This window comes from Syngnathus scovelli, chromosome 2 (assembly GCF_024217435.2).
Source record: "Syngnathus scovelli strain Florida chromosome 2, RoL_Ssco_1.2, whole genome shotgun sequence".
Taxonomy (NCBI): Eukaryota; Metazoa; Chordata; class Actinopteri; order Syngnathiformes; family Syngnathidae; genus Syngnathus; species Syngnathus scovelli.
The window spans coordinates 9570601-9588895 of NC_090848.1; the positions used below are offsets into that span (position 1 = coordinate 9570601).

The 18295-nt window shown below is 42.4% G+C and overlaps 3 protein-coding genes across 5 annotated transcripts; 2 read left to right on the forward strand and 1 right to left on the reverse strand.

Annotated features, from left to right (window-relative positions):
- Nucleotides 1-961: 961 nt before the first annotated feature.
- On the forward strand, nucleotides 962-9660 carry tfe3a (transcription factor binding to IGHM enhancer 3a). The gene is made up of 11 exons (XM_049755973.2): nucleotides 962-1175; nucleotides 3692-3790; nucleotides 3964-4035; nucleotides 4120-4285; nucleotides 4986-5156; nucleotides 5525-5623; nucleotides 6775-6895; nucleotides 7313-7369; nucleotides 7449-7524; nucleotides 7603-7750; nucleotides 7856-9660. Exons 1-11 carry the CDS (start codon nucleotides 1063-1065, stop codon nucleotides 8180-8182), a joined length of 1449 nt encoding a protein of 482 aa, XP_049611930.1. The 5' UTR covers nucleotides 962-1062; the 3' UTR covers nucleotides 8183-9660.
- Nucleotides 9261-12628, reverse strand: zgc:113363 (uncharacterized protein LOC791449 homolog). Its single transcript, XM_049755976.1, has 4 exons — nucleotides 12520-12628; nucleotides 11773-11879; nucleotides 11454-11669; nucleotides 9261-10509 (listed from the first exon to the last, which is right to left on the reverse strand). The coding sequence occupies exons 2-4, from the start codon at nucleotides 11876-11878 to the stop codon at nucleotides 10253-10255; spliced, it is 579 nt and encodes a 192-aa protein (XP_049611933.1). The 5' UTR covers nucleotide 11879; nucleotides 12520-12628; the 3' UTR covers nucleotides 9261-10252.
- A 412-nt stretch (nucleotides 12629-13040) lies between these two features.
- On the forward strand, nucleotides 13041-18131 carry cxxc1a (CXXC finger protein 1a). Of its 3 annotated transcripts, none has more exons than XM_049755970.2 (14): nucleotides 13041-13207; nucleotides 13886-14004; nucleotides 14230-14330; nucleotides 14441-14556; nucleotides 14638-14796; nucleotides 15085-15285; nucleotides 15353-15463; nucleotides 15669-15910; nucleotides 16076-16283; nucleotides 16464-16574; nucleotides 16650-16699; nucleotides 16828-16924; nucleotides 17124-17276; nucleotides 17673-18131. In XM_049755970.2, exons 1-14 carry the CDS (start codon nucleotides 13205-13207, stop codon nucleotides 17817-17819), a joined length of 1818 nt encoding a protein of 605 aa, XP_049611927.1. In that variant the 5' UTR covers nucleotides 13041-13204; the 3' UTR covers nucleotides 17820-18131. The 3 variants fall into 3 exon arrangements, with proteins under 3 accessions (XP_049611927.1, XP_049611928.1, XP_049611929.1); XM_049755971.2 differs by having other exon boundaries at nucleotides 15112-15285; XM_049755972.2 differs by having other exon boundaries at nucleotides 13051-13168.
- Nucleotides 18132-18295: the final 164 nt, after the last annotated feature.

Consider the following 18295-nt stretch of genomic DNA (forward strand, 5'->3'; position numbering starts at 1 on the left):
AATGACATCACGTGTTGAAGATATTAAAATAAAGCATTAATAAAGGTTGGGCGTTTACTGTCATTTCTCCCCCCAAAAACATACAATCTGATTTTTTTATTTTTTTTAGACATAATTTAGCCAAGGGATGGGCTCCGAGGCCACATCTTTTAATTCATAGATTAGGTTACACAGTTAAGTGTGTAAAATATGCAACATTGTTTATTTTTTAAAAACGATACAAAAAATAAATATGTATTTTGAATTATAGGTTTACTCTCATCTTAAAATAATGACATTTTAATGAAAAAATAAACTAATTAATACATAATTTCATTGAACTATTAATAATGAATCTAATCCTAATTAATTTCCAGTTATTTCATATTTTTAAATAAACTATGTACTATAGTTTTTTTTTAACTTTTTCATTTCAGGGGAAAAGTGGACTCTTGATCATTCGCCCGCTTGATTTTACTTGATAATATTCACAGAGGAACATTGTTGATCAAATTTGGTTATTGTCCTCTGCTAATTGTATTTACACTATATACGAAACTTAAACCAAAAATGAACCATTGACCATGAACCAAATGTAAACATGAATCTCTGGCTGACGTCACGCTATGGTGCCACAGTGGCGTCTTTAAAGGTATTTAGTTAATCCAGTTATTAGAGAAACAAACTGGTGAAACACAATCCCGCTCCGCCTTGCCCAACCACCAAGCGCAGCTCGACTTGTTGATTGGTCACTTGAGCTGTCTATGTCGGTCAGCCGATTGGTCTGATGTCACATCGGATTTTCCCCGAAACGCCCATTCGATCCACACGGTGAACGAAAACAAACAAGATGGCCGCCACGCGGGACAAGGGGGAAGCAGGCAGAGTGGCATCTGATTGGCTCTTAGGGTTTGAGATTGCGATGCTATTGGTTATAAAACGATTGGCCTTTCCTGTAGTCCAACCCTCGAGAGTAGAAACTCGAAAAACTAGGGGAGTGGGGTGCGGTGGCTGCTGGGAAATCAGCCTCAGTGTTTATTTCGGTCTGGCAAGGAATCGCCGTATATTTGGTACCGCTAGAAAATGTCCTCCGTCAATCCAGACCGGGAATCGATCGGCGGTCAGGGCCGAAGTGCGCTCGAGCCGCAGACCGTGTTTGTCATCCTGGACTCGGCTGAAAGTCTCAACTTGCTTCGGTGGGTCACCGTTATTTGTTCCGTTAGCGTTACTTGATCTACTCAGGCGCACCCGGAAGTCTTATTGATTAGCAAACCTTATTTAGAATACAATCGGTGTATGTCGTTATCAATTCGGTGTCAAGTATCAAAGGTGAAATAACCTCAACACTGGGGTTTTTATTCTATTCCGATCTGGTTCAGGACAATTTTAATTTGAAATTAGTTCAGGTGTGGACATATTTAAGATTAGCATACCAATAAAAGAAAGTACTGTGTGCTGTTATGGCAAAATAAGAGAATTTTGTCATCAGTTTGGTGCAAAAATAAGTGTTGAAGATGAAATATCGGGCAACTCAAAACTGGTTCACTGGACTAGCATTAAGTTATGTTTAAATCTTTCATGTCACTCATGGATGGAGTTCATGTTACAAAAAAAAAAAAACCTGAATTTAAATGGGTGATGTTATTGCAAAGTGACAGTACAATAATACTGCCATAACGACAGGGTCAAAACTACTCTCTGTTTGGACCTAATTGCAATCACAAATACTTAAATGTTAAAAAAGGTGAATAAAATGACAGACTAACCCTGAGGGTGCTTGGTGTTCTTCCCCCCCAGGGCCCATTGGCCCAGTCTCTGGCCAAGGAAGACATTCGTTAACATGGCCCATTCATTCATTCATTCATTCATTCATTCATTCATTCATTCATTCATTCATTCATTCATTCACGTGATTCTAAGCCACATTAGCCACGGTGATATTTATAGCATAACGCAGTCGCAATAGAAACTTATTACTGTGTTCCACTTTATGTAATCAGTATTTGTTCTGATTCTGCATGCCAGTCTTATTTGATGTGTGTTGGGAGCAGATACTGTGCATTTTAAAGATCCCCATTTTTGGTTAATATCTTCTTCATTTTTCAGCAAATGAAATCTCAACTCAACTGTTCTGTAACATTAAGGATGAACTTACAATGTCATTGTGAACTTTGCACATAAATGTTACTGATTTCTCAAGTCCAGTCAGGTCCCCCCCCCCCCCCCCCCCACCCGTCACTCTTCTGACAAAGTGTACATAACGGCACAAAAATGAACCACACAAAAAGAAGCCAATACACAACACCCCTCTTGTTCTAATTCTTTGTTAGCAAGCGCCACAGAAACGCAGGGCTGTATTGTGTGCACAGACACAAATAGTTAACAAACTTTATTTTGAACACATACTATAATACTAATAACAAACAAATACTTGCACTTTTTTTTTTTAAAGTTTAATTATATAACCCAAAAGGGAAGTGAAAATTACTTACTTTTCTTATTCATACTGTATTTTACTATATAATCACCATAGTAATTTACTGAACCTATTCTAATACATCATCAATCATCTTTACTGTAGAAGTAAAAAAATAATTGTAAATAAGTATTAAGTATAGTTGATCCTTCAGGAAGTTGCTGCCGCCAACTCCTCCTCTTTTTGTGTGTGAGTGTGTGCGAAAAAAATAAATAAATAAATATATATATATACACACACACACACACACACACACACACACAACCAACTGTATACAAGCAAGTAAAAAATAAGATGCGTGCTAACTTTTTTGTGTTCGTGCAGAATGTTTAAAAATGTGTGCAATTTCTTTTAATGTGCAAAGTTTATTTTTTTTTTAACTGCATTTGCCAATTGAATGTTGACCTGCCAACTTTTTCCAGGTGCCACACAGGCAATACATTCTTTTTAATGATCAACAAAGTAACGCAGCACAACAAATGACCCCAAAACCTTCTTTCAAAAGACCTAAACACCGTGTCTGAAAGGAAAATTACAAGACCTTTCTCATGATTTCCTACTGTCCCGACACAGCTATGTTTGTTCCATGGAAATGTTGGAGGGCAGAGAGGAGGAGGGGGTCTTTGTGGTGAGATGTAGGAAGTGACTCAGCTGAAACGCACACAGATTTTTTGGGGGGTAGGGGGGGTGGGGGTCAGGAATGAGGAAGAGGATGAAAAAAAACACACATTCAAGACAGCAGGCATTCCTACACGTATACTAGACCATAGTCGTACTGAAGAAACAACAGTCTCATTATTTACTACACTTAAATCTAAATCATGCCTTTGTATCCTTAAATAAATACATATATAATTGGTTGAAAAGGTCATTTGATAGACAAAGCAAGAAAAACAAAGCAATTGTAGTTTTTACAAGTAAAGTTTAGGTGAGCAACGCAAGTTGTGCAAGGAATTCGACACCGATCCAAAAAAATCTAAACCGCTCGGGCTCTATTTTTTTCTAAAAAAGATGGATTATTTATTGTAAGTAAGATTATAAAGTTGTTTTGTTTTTTTAAATAATAAAATGGCTCAGAAAAGAACAACTTTACCTACAAATATCTTTTTAAATTTACTTTATTAAATGTTTGGATAATGAACTATAAATAATATAATTTTAAAGGGAGAATGAAACGGGTGTTTTTTGGCATGACCCAAGAGGCCTCTGATTGGTCGGTTGTGTCTGCTTGCTCAGAGTGGAGTCTGGCATCGTCGCCGACATTGAGGTGGATGCCCTGCTGCCATCAGAGTGCGACACCTTCTACCAGATCAAGAGTCAGCCCATCCGCAGCAGGTAATACCACCAGCTCCTGGACTTGTGTCTCTGCACAGTGTATACTATTTTCAGCCATTGTAACATTTTTATTATGGGCAAACGTTATCATTAACTGTGATAAAGTAATGATTCAATTACGATGTAGTGTACATAAACAAAGAAGACATTTGTGTCTCTTGATGTCTCCTCAGCACTACAGTGAATGCCTCCTCTTCCTCCTCCTTGTCATCCCCTTCATCTGTGCCGGTGGCCATGTCCTCCAGGTAAGCGTCCGGCTTCTCTCCTAACCCAATAATGACCCAGTCATGGCTGCTGAGGTCCAAAACTAACGCTGCTCTGACCCACAGGGTCCTGTTGCGTCAGGATCTGATGCGTCAGCAGGCTCTTGAGGAGCAACAAAAGGAAGCACAGCAGCAGCTTCTGCGGTTGCCCGCCGGCTCGGTGTCGTCCCCCGTCTGCGTCAGTGCTTCCTCCTGCCCACCTCCAGCTCAGGTTCCAGTAGAGGTGCTCAAGGTACGAGGCAGAGGTTGGGGACTTAAATGGTTGATGACTTAGGACTTGCTTGTTATTTTACTATGAAAGGCTTGACTTGACTTGAACCACATGACGTCTGAGAGATACTGTTAATGGTGAGGAGACAAGGGGAAGTCATGTCACTTTACTCTTCAGAACAAAACTAACTGTTCAAGCAGCAAGGTACTTCCTTTCAACCTTAAGCTTCCATGAGTACCAATAGCTTATGCAACAAACACACCAACACGGGGTGAGTGTGACGCTTACTAGCTTACCACGCTAGCGTTTTACCACAAACTGACACGTTAAAGAAGGCAAGTGGCAGTTAGCCACCTCATCCGCATCATCTAGCTTCTCCCTGTATAAAAGATTCAAGAACTTTTTTTTTTTTTTATTTCTAAGAACTAGTTCCACCTTGGGAGCTCTCAGCCCAACTTTATTTGACGTCCCCCTGAAAAGAGGTTTGCTAAGAACCCAGAATGTTGTTATATTTAGATTCAAAGGATTTTTTTGTTTTACATCAAATAAGAAAATCATGCAAGGCAACACTGTGCCTTTGTATTTGAAACAATAAAGTACCAATTTAAGACAAAACAAATACTGTATCATGACCATAAAAGACTTACTGCATGTGCTTGTGAACGTGTTACTTCTATGTATTAGCACTTGTACAGCATGCTGACCTTCCGGCATCCCTCAGGTGCAAACCCACTTGGAAAACCCTACGCGGTACCACATCCAGCAGGCCCAGAAGCAACAGGTACGGCAGTACCTTTCCTCTGCCGTCAGACCTGCTAGCCGCAACGCTTCTGGACCATCATCGGGCTCCTCCCTCAACAGCCGGCAAGCTGTCAGCAGCCCCAAAATGGAGGTAATGCAGAGTGGAGCGTCAATGTAGGTCCACATGACATCGGCACAATTAACCAAATGTTCAAATAAGTAATGGCTGATTCTCGAAAACTATGGACCAGTTGAATATTCAAATCGAGAGTCCATATTTTTTTCTCCTTTACAATTAATCAGCACTTTTCACTGCTTATATTTTCACAACCTTTACCATTTTCTGCAAGGGTGCAAGTCTATGAAAATATATCTGTGTTGGCTAATAGCATGTGGATAAAAAGAGGATGTGTGTGTTTTTCATGTCCAACTTTATCAGTCATTTGTCTGAGAAATCCCCGTCCAGACTGTGCAATTCAATCCTAAAGGGTCAAATTCCTTTTTGATTGATTCTTCAAGATGGAGGAGACTGTCATTGATGACCTCATCAGTCTGGAGTCCAGCCTCAGTGACGACTTCCTGACGCTGCTCGACTCGCGGCAGCAGGTTGCCACAACGGTAATGCCGAGCGCCCTTTGCATGTGTGCGTGTGTGTGTTCGTGTGTGTGACACCGAGGGCGAAACAAAAAAAAAAAAAGATTAGGTGGCGTTTTCTTGCCTGTATGGTATGCTGCCTCTGCTGCTTACGCAGATCTGACTCCTTCCTCTTCCTGGGCACTTGTGCGTGTTTGTGCATGTGTGCATCTGCTAAAAAGGCTGTTGTGGGAAGTTTTGGGCTCTTCTTCTTAAGGGTCGTTTCCTCATTTTTTTAACACTCGCTGAAGAGAAAGAGACTGGAGCAGTTTGACTGATTTGCCTGTGTGCATGTGTGTCTGTGTGTGTGTGTGTTTGCGTGCTTGTGTTGGTGTTACGCGATGAGGATTTTAGTTTTCCTGCAGGAACATGATAAAAGGAGACATAAAGCAGAGGTAATGTTTTTGTCCTTAAATGTTACAAGGAGACAAGCTCTTTTTTTTAATTGTTTCATCTCAGTAGGGATTTTTGTAACTTTCAGAGGCAGAAGTTTATTATTTCAAATATGAAGTGAAATTGACAGTTATTTTACTTTGCTGTTGATTTTCTTTAAATAGCATTTAGCATCGCTTGACGTCATCTTAAGTTATGAGAAGGCCGCAACTAAAGTGTGATTTGAATGGCACATATTAGGAAAGCTACCTTTTTTTTTTATGTTTGGAGTGTCTGTTACCGACCTATTTCTGTAAATGTGTCTGTGAAGCGTGCTCTGCTGCAAGTCTGCCACACTGTCACTCAGCAGTGGAGGTAATTTACATAATTTCCCTGGCAGTTACTTGGCAGCATATCTGATTGCAATTCCAGAGTAAAAAAAACACTTTCAAGCACGATCATGTCAAGCCAAAAAGTAATGTTAGCACATGTTAGCATTAGCAAACGGTGTTACTAGTATTACCTCCTGATTGTAATGTATAAAACGATTGGCTGAGGTGTCAAAGCAGTGGTTGGGAGTATTTGCATTTGGGCATGTCATGTGATCTATTTAATATGTGTTTCCTTCTCGCCACTCTACACGTTGTTCCACCCTGTCCACTGTTAGACTTAATTTTCTTGTTAGTAGACACACAAGTCACGGTACCCACCTGAGTGATGTCATCTGTTGGTATTTGATTTTGTGCTCTGATTGGTCGTTCTAGCTGCCGACGGTGGCGGGAAACATGCCAGACATCTTTGAGGAGAGCGGCGGGAAGGTCACGCCCGTCACAATAAGCAACAGTTGCCCAGCTGACCTGCTCACCGTCAAGCGAGAGCTGAACAGTGGGTTGCTGCGCTTTGGTGTTTCCATTCTTACAACCCTAACACAACATTTGAGGATACAGTACTAAAACATTTGGCCATTTCTAATGTTTGAGAGTCCGCAGCTGATTGGCCATGTTAAGATCCTCCCCCATTGCTCGACTGGTACAGAGGAAGGCTGTGTTCTTTATTCACTTTGATAAGTCAGCACTACTTCGTACATCCTTAGGCTCATTTTTGACATTGTCATCACTTCTTACTTCCTGTTCAACACAACAGCACAATCTCCAAAGTGCAACAAATCACTTCTCATGAGGAAATAATACAAGTCGAAAATATTTGTACTTTGTAAAACATTTGTTTTTCGAAAGAAACGCTTATCTGTTTGAGAAAAAAAATGAACACTATTTTTATACAAACATGATGATGGCTTTTCAGATGTAGAGACAAAAGCGCTGATGAAGGAACGACAGAAGAAAGACAATCACAACCTGAGTGAGTTCCTACCTTAGACCATACATTGACAACCTAAACCACGTGAACCAGATAATGAGAGCTGCTCTTTGTTTTTCAGTTGAGAGACGACGACGCTTCAACATCAACGACCGCATCAAAGAATTGGGTGCACTCGTTCCCAAGACGCCCGACCCGTCAGTAATCACGTCCACCCTCTCATTGGTCATCGTTCATTAAGACTTGAGTGCTAACGAGGCCTTGTGATTGGACAGGGATGCCAGATGGAACAAAGGAAGCATTCTGAAGGCTTCGGTGGATTACATCCGAAGACTTCAGAAGGAACAACAGCGAGCTCGTGACATGGAAGAAAGACACAAGAGACTGGAACACACCAACAGAACTCTGATGCTGCGCATACAGGTCAGGGCCACTCACTTGTCAATCACAAGCTTTCCCCTGCCAACCAATTTAAACACCATGTCATCTGTGCCTAACCCTAACCTTTCACAATTTCCTTATTTTCAGGAGTTGGAGCTTCAGGCAAGCCTCCACGGTGTTCCTTTTTCCTGTGGTGATGGCACCCCGAGCGACCCGCAGGCCTTCCTCTCTTCTGTGACGCCATTGTCGGACACGCTGGACTTGGCAGAGTTGAACGAGCTGAAGGGGAGTGGCGACGACACTTTCTCCTCTGACTTGATGAACGATGCGGGGCTGGCAACGCTGGAGGACTTTGGAGATATCTTGATGGAGGATGGCGGCCTGATGTCACCTGCGGCTGGTGCCGACCCCATGTTGTCATGTGGGGCATCCCGTTGCAGCAGCAGGGGAAGCAGCATGGACGATGACCTCTGACCATTTCATCTGACACTTTGGTAACCATGCCACCATCCCTCTTTCATGGTAATTGTAGCCTCATCATCTCCCATATGGTAACCACACCATTCTCTGTCACCATGGTAACCACATCAGTCTCCTCTGCCACCATAGTAACCAAGCCACCCCCTCTGTCACCATGCAAACATGTCACCGCACATTTTTCCCCATGGTAACATGACATTCCACCTGTCACCATGGTAACCATGCCATCAAAGTACCGAACCCCACTAGTTTCATATGCGTATAGTAATTTTTTTTCAAATTCAAGACATAGATGTTGTTTACTGGTGCACAAAATGAGCCGTGCATGAACATCAGCTTGTTCAAAGAACAAAACCGACACAACGCATGAACTCAAATTACGTACCTGCAAATCAATGTGACCTCTGCTGTTGCCTTTGCGAGACCAGTACAGATATGCATCATCACGAATTTACGCGACATTCAGGTGTGTGCGGACCTCCGCAGTGGAGGCTCTGCCGAACCCCTGAGACCGACTCACCGAACCCCGGTTAAGAACCACTGATCTATCATCATGGTAACCACACCAACCTCTGTCATCATGATAACCATACTATACATTTTGACACCACGGTAACCATGTCATTGCCACTCTGTGCCCTTGGTAACGATATTGTCACTGTACTGGTCCCTATAACACACTCCCTCTGCCACCATGGTAATCATGCTATTCTTGCTCTCTTTCAACTTGGTAACCATGTCATCACCCTCTTGTCACCATGATCGCCATTCTCTCGATCAACTTTGCATCCATACTTTTTTTCCTTTTGGTTACCATGGTAACCACGCCATCATCTATCTCTCTCTGACTTATCAGCTCCCACTTGGAGGTCAGTGCCAAAAGAAATTGAAAAATGTTTTTTTTTATATAATATATATAATTGGATATATAATTTTTTTAAATAATTTTCTAATTAGTGGACTTAAGTCCGTGGTCATATGTGAAAATGAATGTTGGACGTGTTAGTTTTCTGATTGACGGGCAATCTGAGAATGCAACTCCAAGTAGTTCTTGTGTAACTCAGTTGATCTATTTTATTTTATTTTTAATTTACCATTCTGTCGATGGTACAAACGTTTTGGGGACCAAATTCCTACATTTGTGTTGTCACATTTTAGGTGTGTACTCTGCTCATTATAGTAGGCAACCATCAGCAGTTAGTTGCCAGAGGGAAACCCGTGTTAGCATGTGCTAATGCTATCCAGCTGCTAACAAACAGGTCCATTAGCATAGCCCCATTGAGCGGTTAGAATTATTATTTTTGTTTGTTGTTGTTTCCTTTTTAATACTGAAAATGATCTGCTTACTATAGCAACTGACGCTTTGCTGTCTGGATCATAAAGGGAGTCGTCTTTATTGTTGTTTACAATCATGTAACATTGTATCATATCTATATATAGAAACTTTATATAGAAATAAAATGAGAAAAATAGTCTTTTTTTCAAAAGTGCTGTTGACTCATTGAAGCCCGTGAAATGCCCTCATAGTTCCATTGCGTGGATCTACTATATGTATTGGGAAAAAAAACAGGAGAAAAACAAAAAAATAACCCATTTGAGGAACACACGGGTTACATCATTTAAAAATGGTTTTAGATCTTTGGATTTTGCAATAACTGGAGGTAAATTCACCACGAGAACATGCTTGTGCATGAACATGCGCGCATGTGTTTGATGTTGGCTGTCCAGGCTCAAAGGTTAGCTCCATCAGCTCACGTTGTCTTTTCAGTTACCTTCCTGTTTCCTGTTTGGATGTTTCATAAATGGACAACCACAGCCACACTTCCTGTTCTGGCTGGCTCCTTCCTTCTGAGATGTCAATCACGCTGAGTTGACTTGGGATTCCGCAAAACTTGCACAATTAGGCACACGTAGACAAACAATTGACAGGTAGATAAGTGCATGTAATTGCTAGTTAATGGATTGTCACATGACTCAGAGACTCAAAGTGTTCCCAATGTCAAACAATGAGGAAACAAGACTCCATTGTGAAATTTGGAGTGACATCTCTTCTAATTGGTCAGTCTAAGAAGGGAAACATATGGCGCAACACTCCAAACACATCTCCAAACAGTCTGCCGAGCTGCAGCACTCCTCCAGTATTCCACAATCCAACGGTTCCACACAAGCCTCGTCCCAGCAACAGCAGCAGCAGCACCAGCAGCAGGTGTCAATGAATCCGCAGGACAGGCCCCCTCCACAAGTCACGCACCTCTCCACTGCCCCACACATGGATCGAAAGTCGCAGAAGAGACACGCCAGCAGGCAGTGGACGCAACAGTCTGTGGAGGAGTATGCAGTTAGTGTGTTTTCATGTGCACCCATGCCCGGCAGAGATAAGGTTCACGTTGAAGGTGTCCCGCTGATAAATGGGTGTGTGTTGATCTTTCAACTTCCTGTCAGTTACGTCCCCCGATAATGTAGAAAACACAAGTTTTTGACTAACATCCATTGTTGTCATTAATGCAAAATATCGTTTTGTTAATTCTTAAAATGAACGTATAGCGGGTAAAATAAATAAATAATTTATATTGGTCATAGGAGCTACCATATTTCTACTTTAAAAAAAGACTTTTAATAATTTTTATTTAAAGCACTCAGCGTGGTGGTGGACTGGTTAGCACATCTGCCTCACAGAGATCGTGGGTTTGATTTCAGGCTCCGACCTTCCTGTGTTTCGGTTACATGTTCTCCCCGTGCCTGCGTGGGTTTCATCCTCCCACATTCCAAAAACTCCATAGGTGAACTCCATCCATCCATTATCTGTACCACAGGGGTCACCGGCGTGCTGGAACCTATCCCAGCAGTCATCAGGCAGTAGACGGGGAACACCCTGAACTGGTTACCAGCCAATCGCAGGGCACACAGTGACAAACAACCAATTGTATTCGCTACACGCCTATGGGAAATTTGGAGTACTTAATCGGCCTACCAAGCAGGTTTTTGGGATGTGGGAGGAAACCGGAGTACCTGGAGAAAACCCGCGCAGGCACGGGGAGAACATACAAATTCCACACAAGAAGGGCCGGAGTTGGAAGTGAAGTCGCAACCCCTGAACTGTGAAGCAGGCGTGCTGAAAAGCTGATAGGTGAACTGAGCACTCTAAATTATGGTTAAGTGTAATTGTGTGAATGGTGAATTTTATGTGTGATTGTTGCACCCCGCCCGCCTACTGCCCAAAGACTGGATTCAGACGGACAGGTAGATGGTTGCTATAGAAACTCACCGTCTCTTGCTACTTCTTCAATGAGGGTGCTATTTGTTTTGTGGGAGGTGCGGCTTTTACTGGAGGAGAGATGTTTCTGATTGGTGGGAGCCAAAGGTGGGGGAGCAGCCTGTGGCAACTTGTCTACTCCTAAATTGATGTTGTTGATGACATTACAGTGGGGCATATTTATTTGGACATCCACTTCCGTATGAGTTTCCAGAGAGGCATGCTGGCCTGCACGTGTTGAAAGGTGAAGTTAGTGAGTTAGTAAGCTTACCTTAGCATCATTAACTATTGTTCATATGCTTTTGTTGCAATATGTCTGTGGTCACCTCACCTGCACATTGGAGCAGGGATGGACTACAGGCGATCGGCTGGCTGGAGATGCAGCCTGACTGGTCGGAATCCACAGTAGCGTCGGAGTGCGACGTCACCACGTCCATCCTGGCCAATGGGAGACAAAGAATACGCTGAATTGATTAGTTTTGGCAAGTTTTGTGTTATTAAACTGAATAAGACAATCAGAAAGTCAGGAAAAATTACTCAACGTTAAAACTTTTTACGGCGGTCTGTTGGACAGTGCAACTCCAGAACGTTCACCTTTTCGAAAATGTTCTTATCATAAGAAAGAAATGCTGGTAACACTGTGCTATCTTAACATTGCAGCTCTGCTTACCTTTTGGCTTTAACATGATGAAAGTTTCAGCCACCACATGTTTATTCTGTTACTATAGTGTCACAATTGTGATGGCAAAATTCAGAAGCGCTCACTCGGATCAGACTTATGCAGCCACTCCAGACTCTCAACTATTATTCGTTGGCAAATATTCAAAAAAGAACTTTTATACAGTATTGTCTTTTTAAACAAGGTTAACACTTTTTTTGTTTACGTTCAGATAACTTTTAAACTAGCAGATTTTAAGCACAGTAAAACACTACACAAGTCCATGCATAATAATAATAATAATAATAATAATAATAATAATAATAATAATAATAATAATAATAATAATAATAATAAGCGCTGTTAGTAAATTAAATTAACTCGTTAAAGGATGTCCAATATATTTGCCTGAAAACCAACCTTCAGCCTCCGCACGCTGCTTTGCCCTCTTTAAAGGCATGTGCGCGTTTGTGTCCGGCACTGTATGAAATTGGATGGGTGGTCGTGTGCGTGCGTATTGCGTGTAAACGCCCACCTCACTACCCTCTTGGTTGCGCACACGAAATGTAGTTGAGGTGACGAAATTACACTTCAATTACGGTCTTGTTAATGTGAACAATTGAAGTGCACAATTACAAACAATCATGACAGCCTAATTCAGGGATGGGCTCAAGGGGGACTTTAATATTGCTACCTGTATGCTTTTCTTTTCTTTTTTTCTTTTCTTTTCTTTTGTTTTATTTTGTTTTCTTTTCTTTTTTTTAATAATTAAATATTGACATATTTTTTGATCGGGGACAAATGCTCCACTGTTAGAAACAGGAATAAAACCGTTTAAAAAGATAATTTAAAAAAAAGTTTTTTCATATAAAGGATTTCCGTTTTAAAGGAGTGCATAAAGCACATTTTTGTTGTATTTATTTGTGTGACCTGCAGGTGTCGCTGCCACTCTGCTACAGCATCAAAGAGAAAAAAAAGAAGAAAACGTGGCCGAAGATGCTACGACCTACTGATGCTGTGAAGAAAGGAGGATGAAGTCGGATTAAGGGAAGACCGCTGATGGAATTTGGTGACTAAAACGTGCCATTTGGCTTCCAACCAAGTGATGGTAAATCTTGTAATGTAGAAGTCGAAAGAAAAATTACGACGCATTGGCGGCCGCTACTCGTATGTTTTGGGGCTTCATTCTTCTTCGTGCACGTTATTGTTTATTCGTCTGTTCGTTCTTCATTTGCCATCTTCAGAGGTTTCAAAAGTAGAACTTGAAATATGTACAGATACTTGTGGAAAATAGAGACTTCTTATGATTGAGCACCGATTCAACCAATCTGTATAAAAGCATAAAACTCTGACATTTTTAAGAAGAAGAAAATAACTGACATTTTCACAATACTTGTAAACAATGCACATTTGGACTTCTGCTGCCCATTTGGCCTGTTTAGTTCCTCTCCACTAGGCCTGTGAGACTCTTTGTAGTTAAGGTGTCACACAAAGCCCAAGATTTCAACCAGTCAAATTACAGGACAATTCATATAAATAACAATAAGTGGGTGGTTTTCCCTTTAATCTAATACCGGGGTTTTCAACTGGTTCTGTCCATTATAATCAAGAAGCAACTCGTGGACCACTGTTTTGGTGGAAAATGTATTTTATTTTGCACCGAAGGAGGATATACATATACAGTAACTACTGTATGCAACCTATTCTCTATAAATTTTAATTTAATTTACTCAGAGCTAAGAAAAACTGTTAAAGCTAAGAAGCTGTGTATCTGTCTGTCATAAAGGCGGGAGAAGCGTCAGATCTTCATCCTGATGAGGATGATAAAGGAGATGTTACAGTGCAAAAGCCAAAGGGGCCCGTCTACTGTGTCTGCAGAAGACCTGATATCAACTGCTTCATGATGTAATCCACTCAATGTACACCCTAAAAATGATTCACACCTGCATTACATAAACACCTGTACATGTAACATCTGTATCATACATGTAACAGCCGTAGCTCATGTAACACCCATATCTGTGGAATAAAGCAACACATGATGCTCGCTGCTGTCTTTATTGCAGGCGCACGATTACATTTGATAAGCACTGTACAGTATGCCTACTAAAAACATTGTCGTCCAATCAGTGGCTGCGACGGCTGTGCAGAGTGGTTCCATGGTGGCTGTGTGGGCGTGTCCGAGAAAGCGGCCAAAGCCATCCGAGTCTGGTTCTGTCCATCTTGTCGAGGTGACTTGTCTTTTTGGACTTTGTCAATCCCAAAACACAAATATAACACTACTCACATCAAATATTGTGGGCAGGAGTACATGTGGAATGTTAACTATTGTCCATTTCAGACGGTGACCCGTCTCTGGAGATTAAGTATCGTCAGAAGAAGACAAAGGCATCTGAGGCCGAGGAGGACGGGAGCTCACCCTTTCAGTCCATGAGCGACAGCAGGCGTAGCGCACAAGTGGGTCGGCAAGCAAGAACAAACCATGTCACGGCGCTGAAAAAAGTTCATTATTGTTTTTTCTGTCCCGCCTCTATCTAGCAAATCAAACGGTCTGCTCGCATGTGCGGCGAGTGTGAGGCCTGTTTGAGGACACAAGACTGCGCCACTTGCGATTTTTGCAAAGACATGAAGAAGTTTGGAGGACCTAACAAGATACGCCAGAAGTGTCGACTGAGGCAGTGTCAGTTCCGTGCACGAGTGAGTGGTCACAACGTTGACCCAGTGATTGCAGTTGTCATCTCTAGCACACATTTAACACCTGTTCAATAAATGTTCACACCTGTAGCACACAGGTAACACTTGCTACGGACATGTAACACCTGTGGCGCACATGTAACTCATGTAACACCTGTATCTCATGCAGCACATGCATTCACACCAGTAGCAAGCTTAAAACACATGTAGCACACAGCGCTAGCACACATGCAACACCTGTAGCAGCCTTGGGTCTGTGGTGAGCGAAATAAATTGAGTTTTTTGCATAAGATGTGGCATGTTCCTGGTGTGGAGCAGAAGATGCTTCGCAACAAAGAAGAGGAGATGAATCGACGCAATGCAAAGAGGCGACGGGACCGCCACAGAAAACACGGCGGGGATCTTACAGAGGATGAAGAGGAGGAAGATGTGTTCAGTGAAAGTGAGATGGAGCTCTACCAGCAGTATAAAGCTGCTGGATTCAGTGACCTGGTCAGTGAATAATTCAGGGCCTGTCGGTTTCTATTGGCGCTTCCAATGACAAGTCTTTCTGTTGCAGCTGTGGCACAGTGGAGAGGAGGAGGAGGAAGAGGAGGAGGAGGAGTCACTCAGAAAGAAGGCGGTGAAGGTGAAACATGTGAAGAGACGAGAGAAGAAGCCAGAGAAGAAGGTGAGTCCCATTGTCCTACACAAAACACCACTTGTAGCACATGCACTTAGTACACAGCTGTAGCACCCATTCAATGTTTGTCGTACATCTAGCATATACATAGAAGACCTGTAGCACGTATGTAATACTGCTTACATGTCCAAAACACCGCAGCATACTAATTCACGCTGGTATGGCTCATAACCGATTACGTCTTTGTCGACAGAAATCACTCTCCGCTCCCAAAGAGGAGGTGCGGCGTCACAAGGCAAAGCAGCGACACAGGGGACGCGTGCGACACAGTGAAAGAGGCGGAGGAGGTGGAGGAGGAGGAGGAGGAGGAGGAGAGGCTGACGCAAAGGAGCTCGGCAGTACTCTGCGCCAGTGTCTCGGGCCTGGCTGCGTCCAACCGGCAAGAACCTCCTCCAAGTACTGCTCAGACAATTGTGGCATGAAGCTCGCGGCCAAGTGAGTCGCACCTCAAATGCACCTGTGGATTTGCACTTGTAATATGACTTATTCCCACCTCACTTATACACATGCCGTATCACGATGATATATGTATACCCCTTTCCACGTCATTACATTCCAACAGTCACCATGAAGCACTAACGTGACATTTGGTGTGCACAGCCGCATCTATGAAATCGTCCCTCAGAGAATCCAGCAATGGCAGCAAAGCCCCTGCGTTGCCGAGGAGATGGGGCGGAGACAGTTGGAGCGAATCAGGAAGGAGCAGCAGGCCACCAGGCTGCGCCTCACTCTGATGGAAAAGCGCTTCCACGAGCTGGAAGGCATCATTGCTAACTCGAAACTTAACCAGGTGCAACATGACGAGGAGGTACGTAAAATTATTCTTTTATAATATAGAAACAGAAAAAGCCATTTAGTAGAAATTGTGTGTGAAAAGGGCAAAAAAAGCGGTGGAGCAATAATAGAATGTTGTTTTTGGTGCAGAAAAGCTCAAGAATGCTTCTCAGCATTCAAAAAAATGAATAAAAGCTGTCACTTGTGTGCAAAGGCCAACGAAGGCGATGGCGATGACACAGACCTTCAAATTTTCTGCGTGTCCTGCAGCCATCCAGTCAACCCCAAGGTAGCACTTAGACACATGGAGAGGTGTTACGCAAAGGTCAGTAAAGGTCAGCCTGTCTCCAACTTTGTCAATTTTACCATCTTTGACCACGGCTTACCTTTGTCCTAATAGTACGAAAGTCAGACTTCCTTTGGATCCATGTACCCTACGCGGATTGAAGGGTGAGTGCAGCCGCCGTCTTTCCACATGCTCATGCCTGTCTCAGTTATCGCACATAAATACATTTTTTGGACCTTTTCGCCATGTTCAAATGTCAAAATTAATATGGCATTTTTCACGTCTCGCACAGAGCTACGCGTCTGTTCTGCGACGTCTATAATCCTCACAGCAAGACCTACTGCAAGCGATTGCAGGTGTTATGTCCGGAACATTCCAGAGATCCAAAGGTTTGTTTTGCTTCTTTGTCTTTCAAGTGGCTGGGACTGGACTTCTAGTTCTCAGGGCTGCGCGATAAAAGCTTATCGGTTTATATGCTCATATACTTTTCCCCAAAATTCCATCCATCTTTGGAAAATGTAAATAACGTTGACAAGACTCAAAACGAGTTTTGCTTTTTGTTTGCTAATGCTTGTGCGTGTCATCCAGGTGGCAGTAGATGAGGTATGCGGCTGCCCTCTCGTCAAAGACGTCTTTGAACCCACCGGCGAGTTCTGTCGGGTCTCCAAAAGAAAGTGCAACAAACACTACTGCTGGGAGAAGCTCCGGCGTGCCGAGGTGGACCTGGAGAGAGTCCGAGTGGTATGTAAAGCTCCTGTGTATTTTTATGGGCCAGACGGGGAGTTTGAAACAGCTCAGAGAACTGTCGGTGTTCCCACCACATGCACAGGTTCCACACAGAAACATACACCAGTTGGTGCTCATGAAAGGGGAATTATGAAATGTTGAAGAAGTACAAATATATAAAGGTGATCATACATAATGATGATAAGGAACATGAGTCATGTACCTGCCATTTAGCAAAAAAGGGAAAACGAGTGGTGTAAAACAAACATGAGGGAATTTAATAGGCTTCCATTTTCCCTCTTTTATGCAGTATTATTGTGATTGCAAATCAGATGTTCTGAACTAGGACAGTGTATGTACAAATTGTGAGTACCTTTAGTGTCTCTGCTTACGCCATTTATTTGTCGACAGTGGTACAAACTGGACGAGCTGTTTGAACAGGAGAGGAACCTGCGGGCCGCCATGACCAACCGTGCGGGTTTGCTGGCTCTGATGCTCCACCAAACTATCCAGCATGACCCGGTAACCACCGACCTGCGCTCTGCCAAAGACCGCTAGAGACGCAGCTTTTGTCATCACCGCCACACTACAAAGAACTCAGAACATTGTTCATTTTAAAGTACATCAAATACAATTTTGAAGGTTTTAATGCTTACGTTTTACCATAATGTTGTTTTATATTGGTGTGATAATGCATTACTTTTCTATTTTTGTATTTTCATTCTTTTATTGTTTCTACGTTGTTCTGCATGTGCTTTGTTAAGGCTGCAAAAGGGGTGGAAAATATGTGGTACATTTCAATGGGAAATTAAAGCAAGCCAAGATTTTATTTTGTCATAAACAGACATAATTGTGAATACAATTAAAAACGAAGACATTGCAAAAAAAAAATATTTGGAAGGGGGATATTATCAGCTTAACTTGTCAACTACACCTTCAAATCTGTAAATCGAGCGATACGTATTAATTATTTGCTCTGCCATGTAATTTATTGCGGCATACATCCGTCCGCTAGGTGGCGAAATACTATTAGA

Excerpts from the sequence above, each read along its gene's own strand:
- zgc:113363 (XM_049755976.1), bottom strand. The coding sequence starts at position 11,878 with ATGGACGTGGTGACGTCGCACTCCGACGCTACTGTGGATTCCGACCAG. Across the intron at positions 11,670-11,772 it reads ATCCCTGCTCCAATGTGCAG|GCCAGCATGCCTCTCTGGAA; the intron begins GTGAGGTGACCA and ends CAACACGTGCAG. Across the intron at positions 10,510-11,453 it reads TGAAGAAGTAGCAAGAGACG|ACTGTTGCGTCCACTGCCTG; the intron begins GTGAGTTTCTAT and ends ACTCCTCCACAG.
- cxxc1a (XM_049755970.2), top strand. Across the intron at positions 15,286-15,352 it reads CTGCTGGATTCAGTGACCTG|CTGTGGCACAGTGGAGAGGA; the intron begins GTCAGTGAATAA and ends TTTCTGTTGCAG. Across the intron at positions 16,575-16,649 it reads TGGAGAGGTGTTACGCAAAG|TACGAAAGTCAGACTTCCTT; the intron begins GTCAGTAAAGGT and ends TTGTCCTAATAG.
- tfe3a (XM_049755973.2), top strand. The coding sequence starts at position 1,063 with ATGTCCTCCGTCAATCCAGACCGGGAATCGATCGGCGGTCAGGGCCGA. Across the intron at positions 4,286-4,985 it reads TTCCAGTAGAGGTGCTCAAG|GTGCAAACCCACTTGGAAAA; the intron begins GTACGAGGCAGA and ends GGCATCCCTCAG. Across the intron at positions 7,525-7,602 it reads GTTCCCAAGACGCCCGACCC|GGATGCCAGATGGAACAAAG; the intron begins GTCAGTAATCAC and ends GTGATTGGACAG.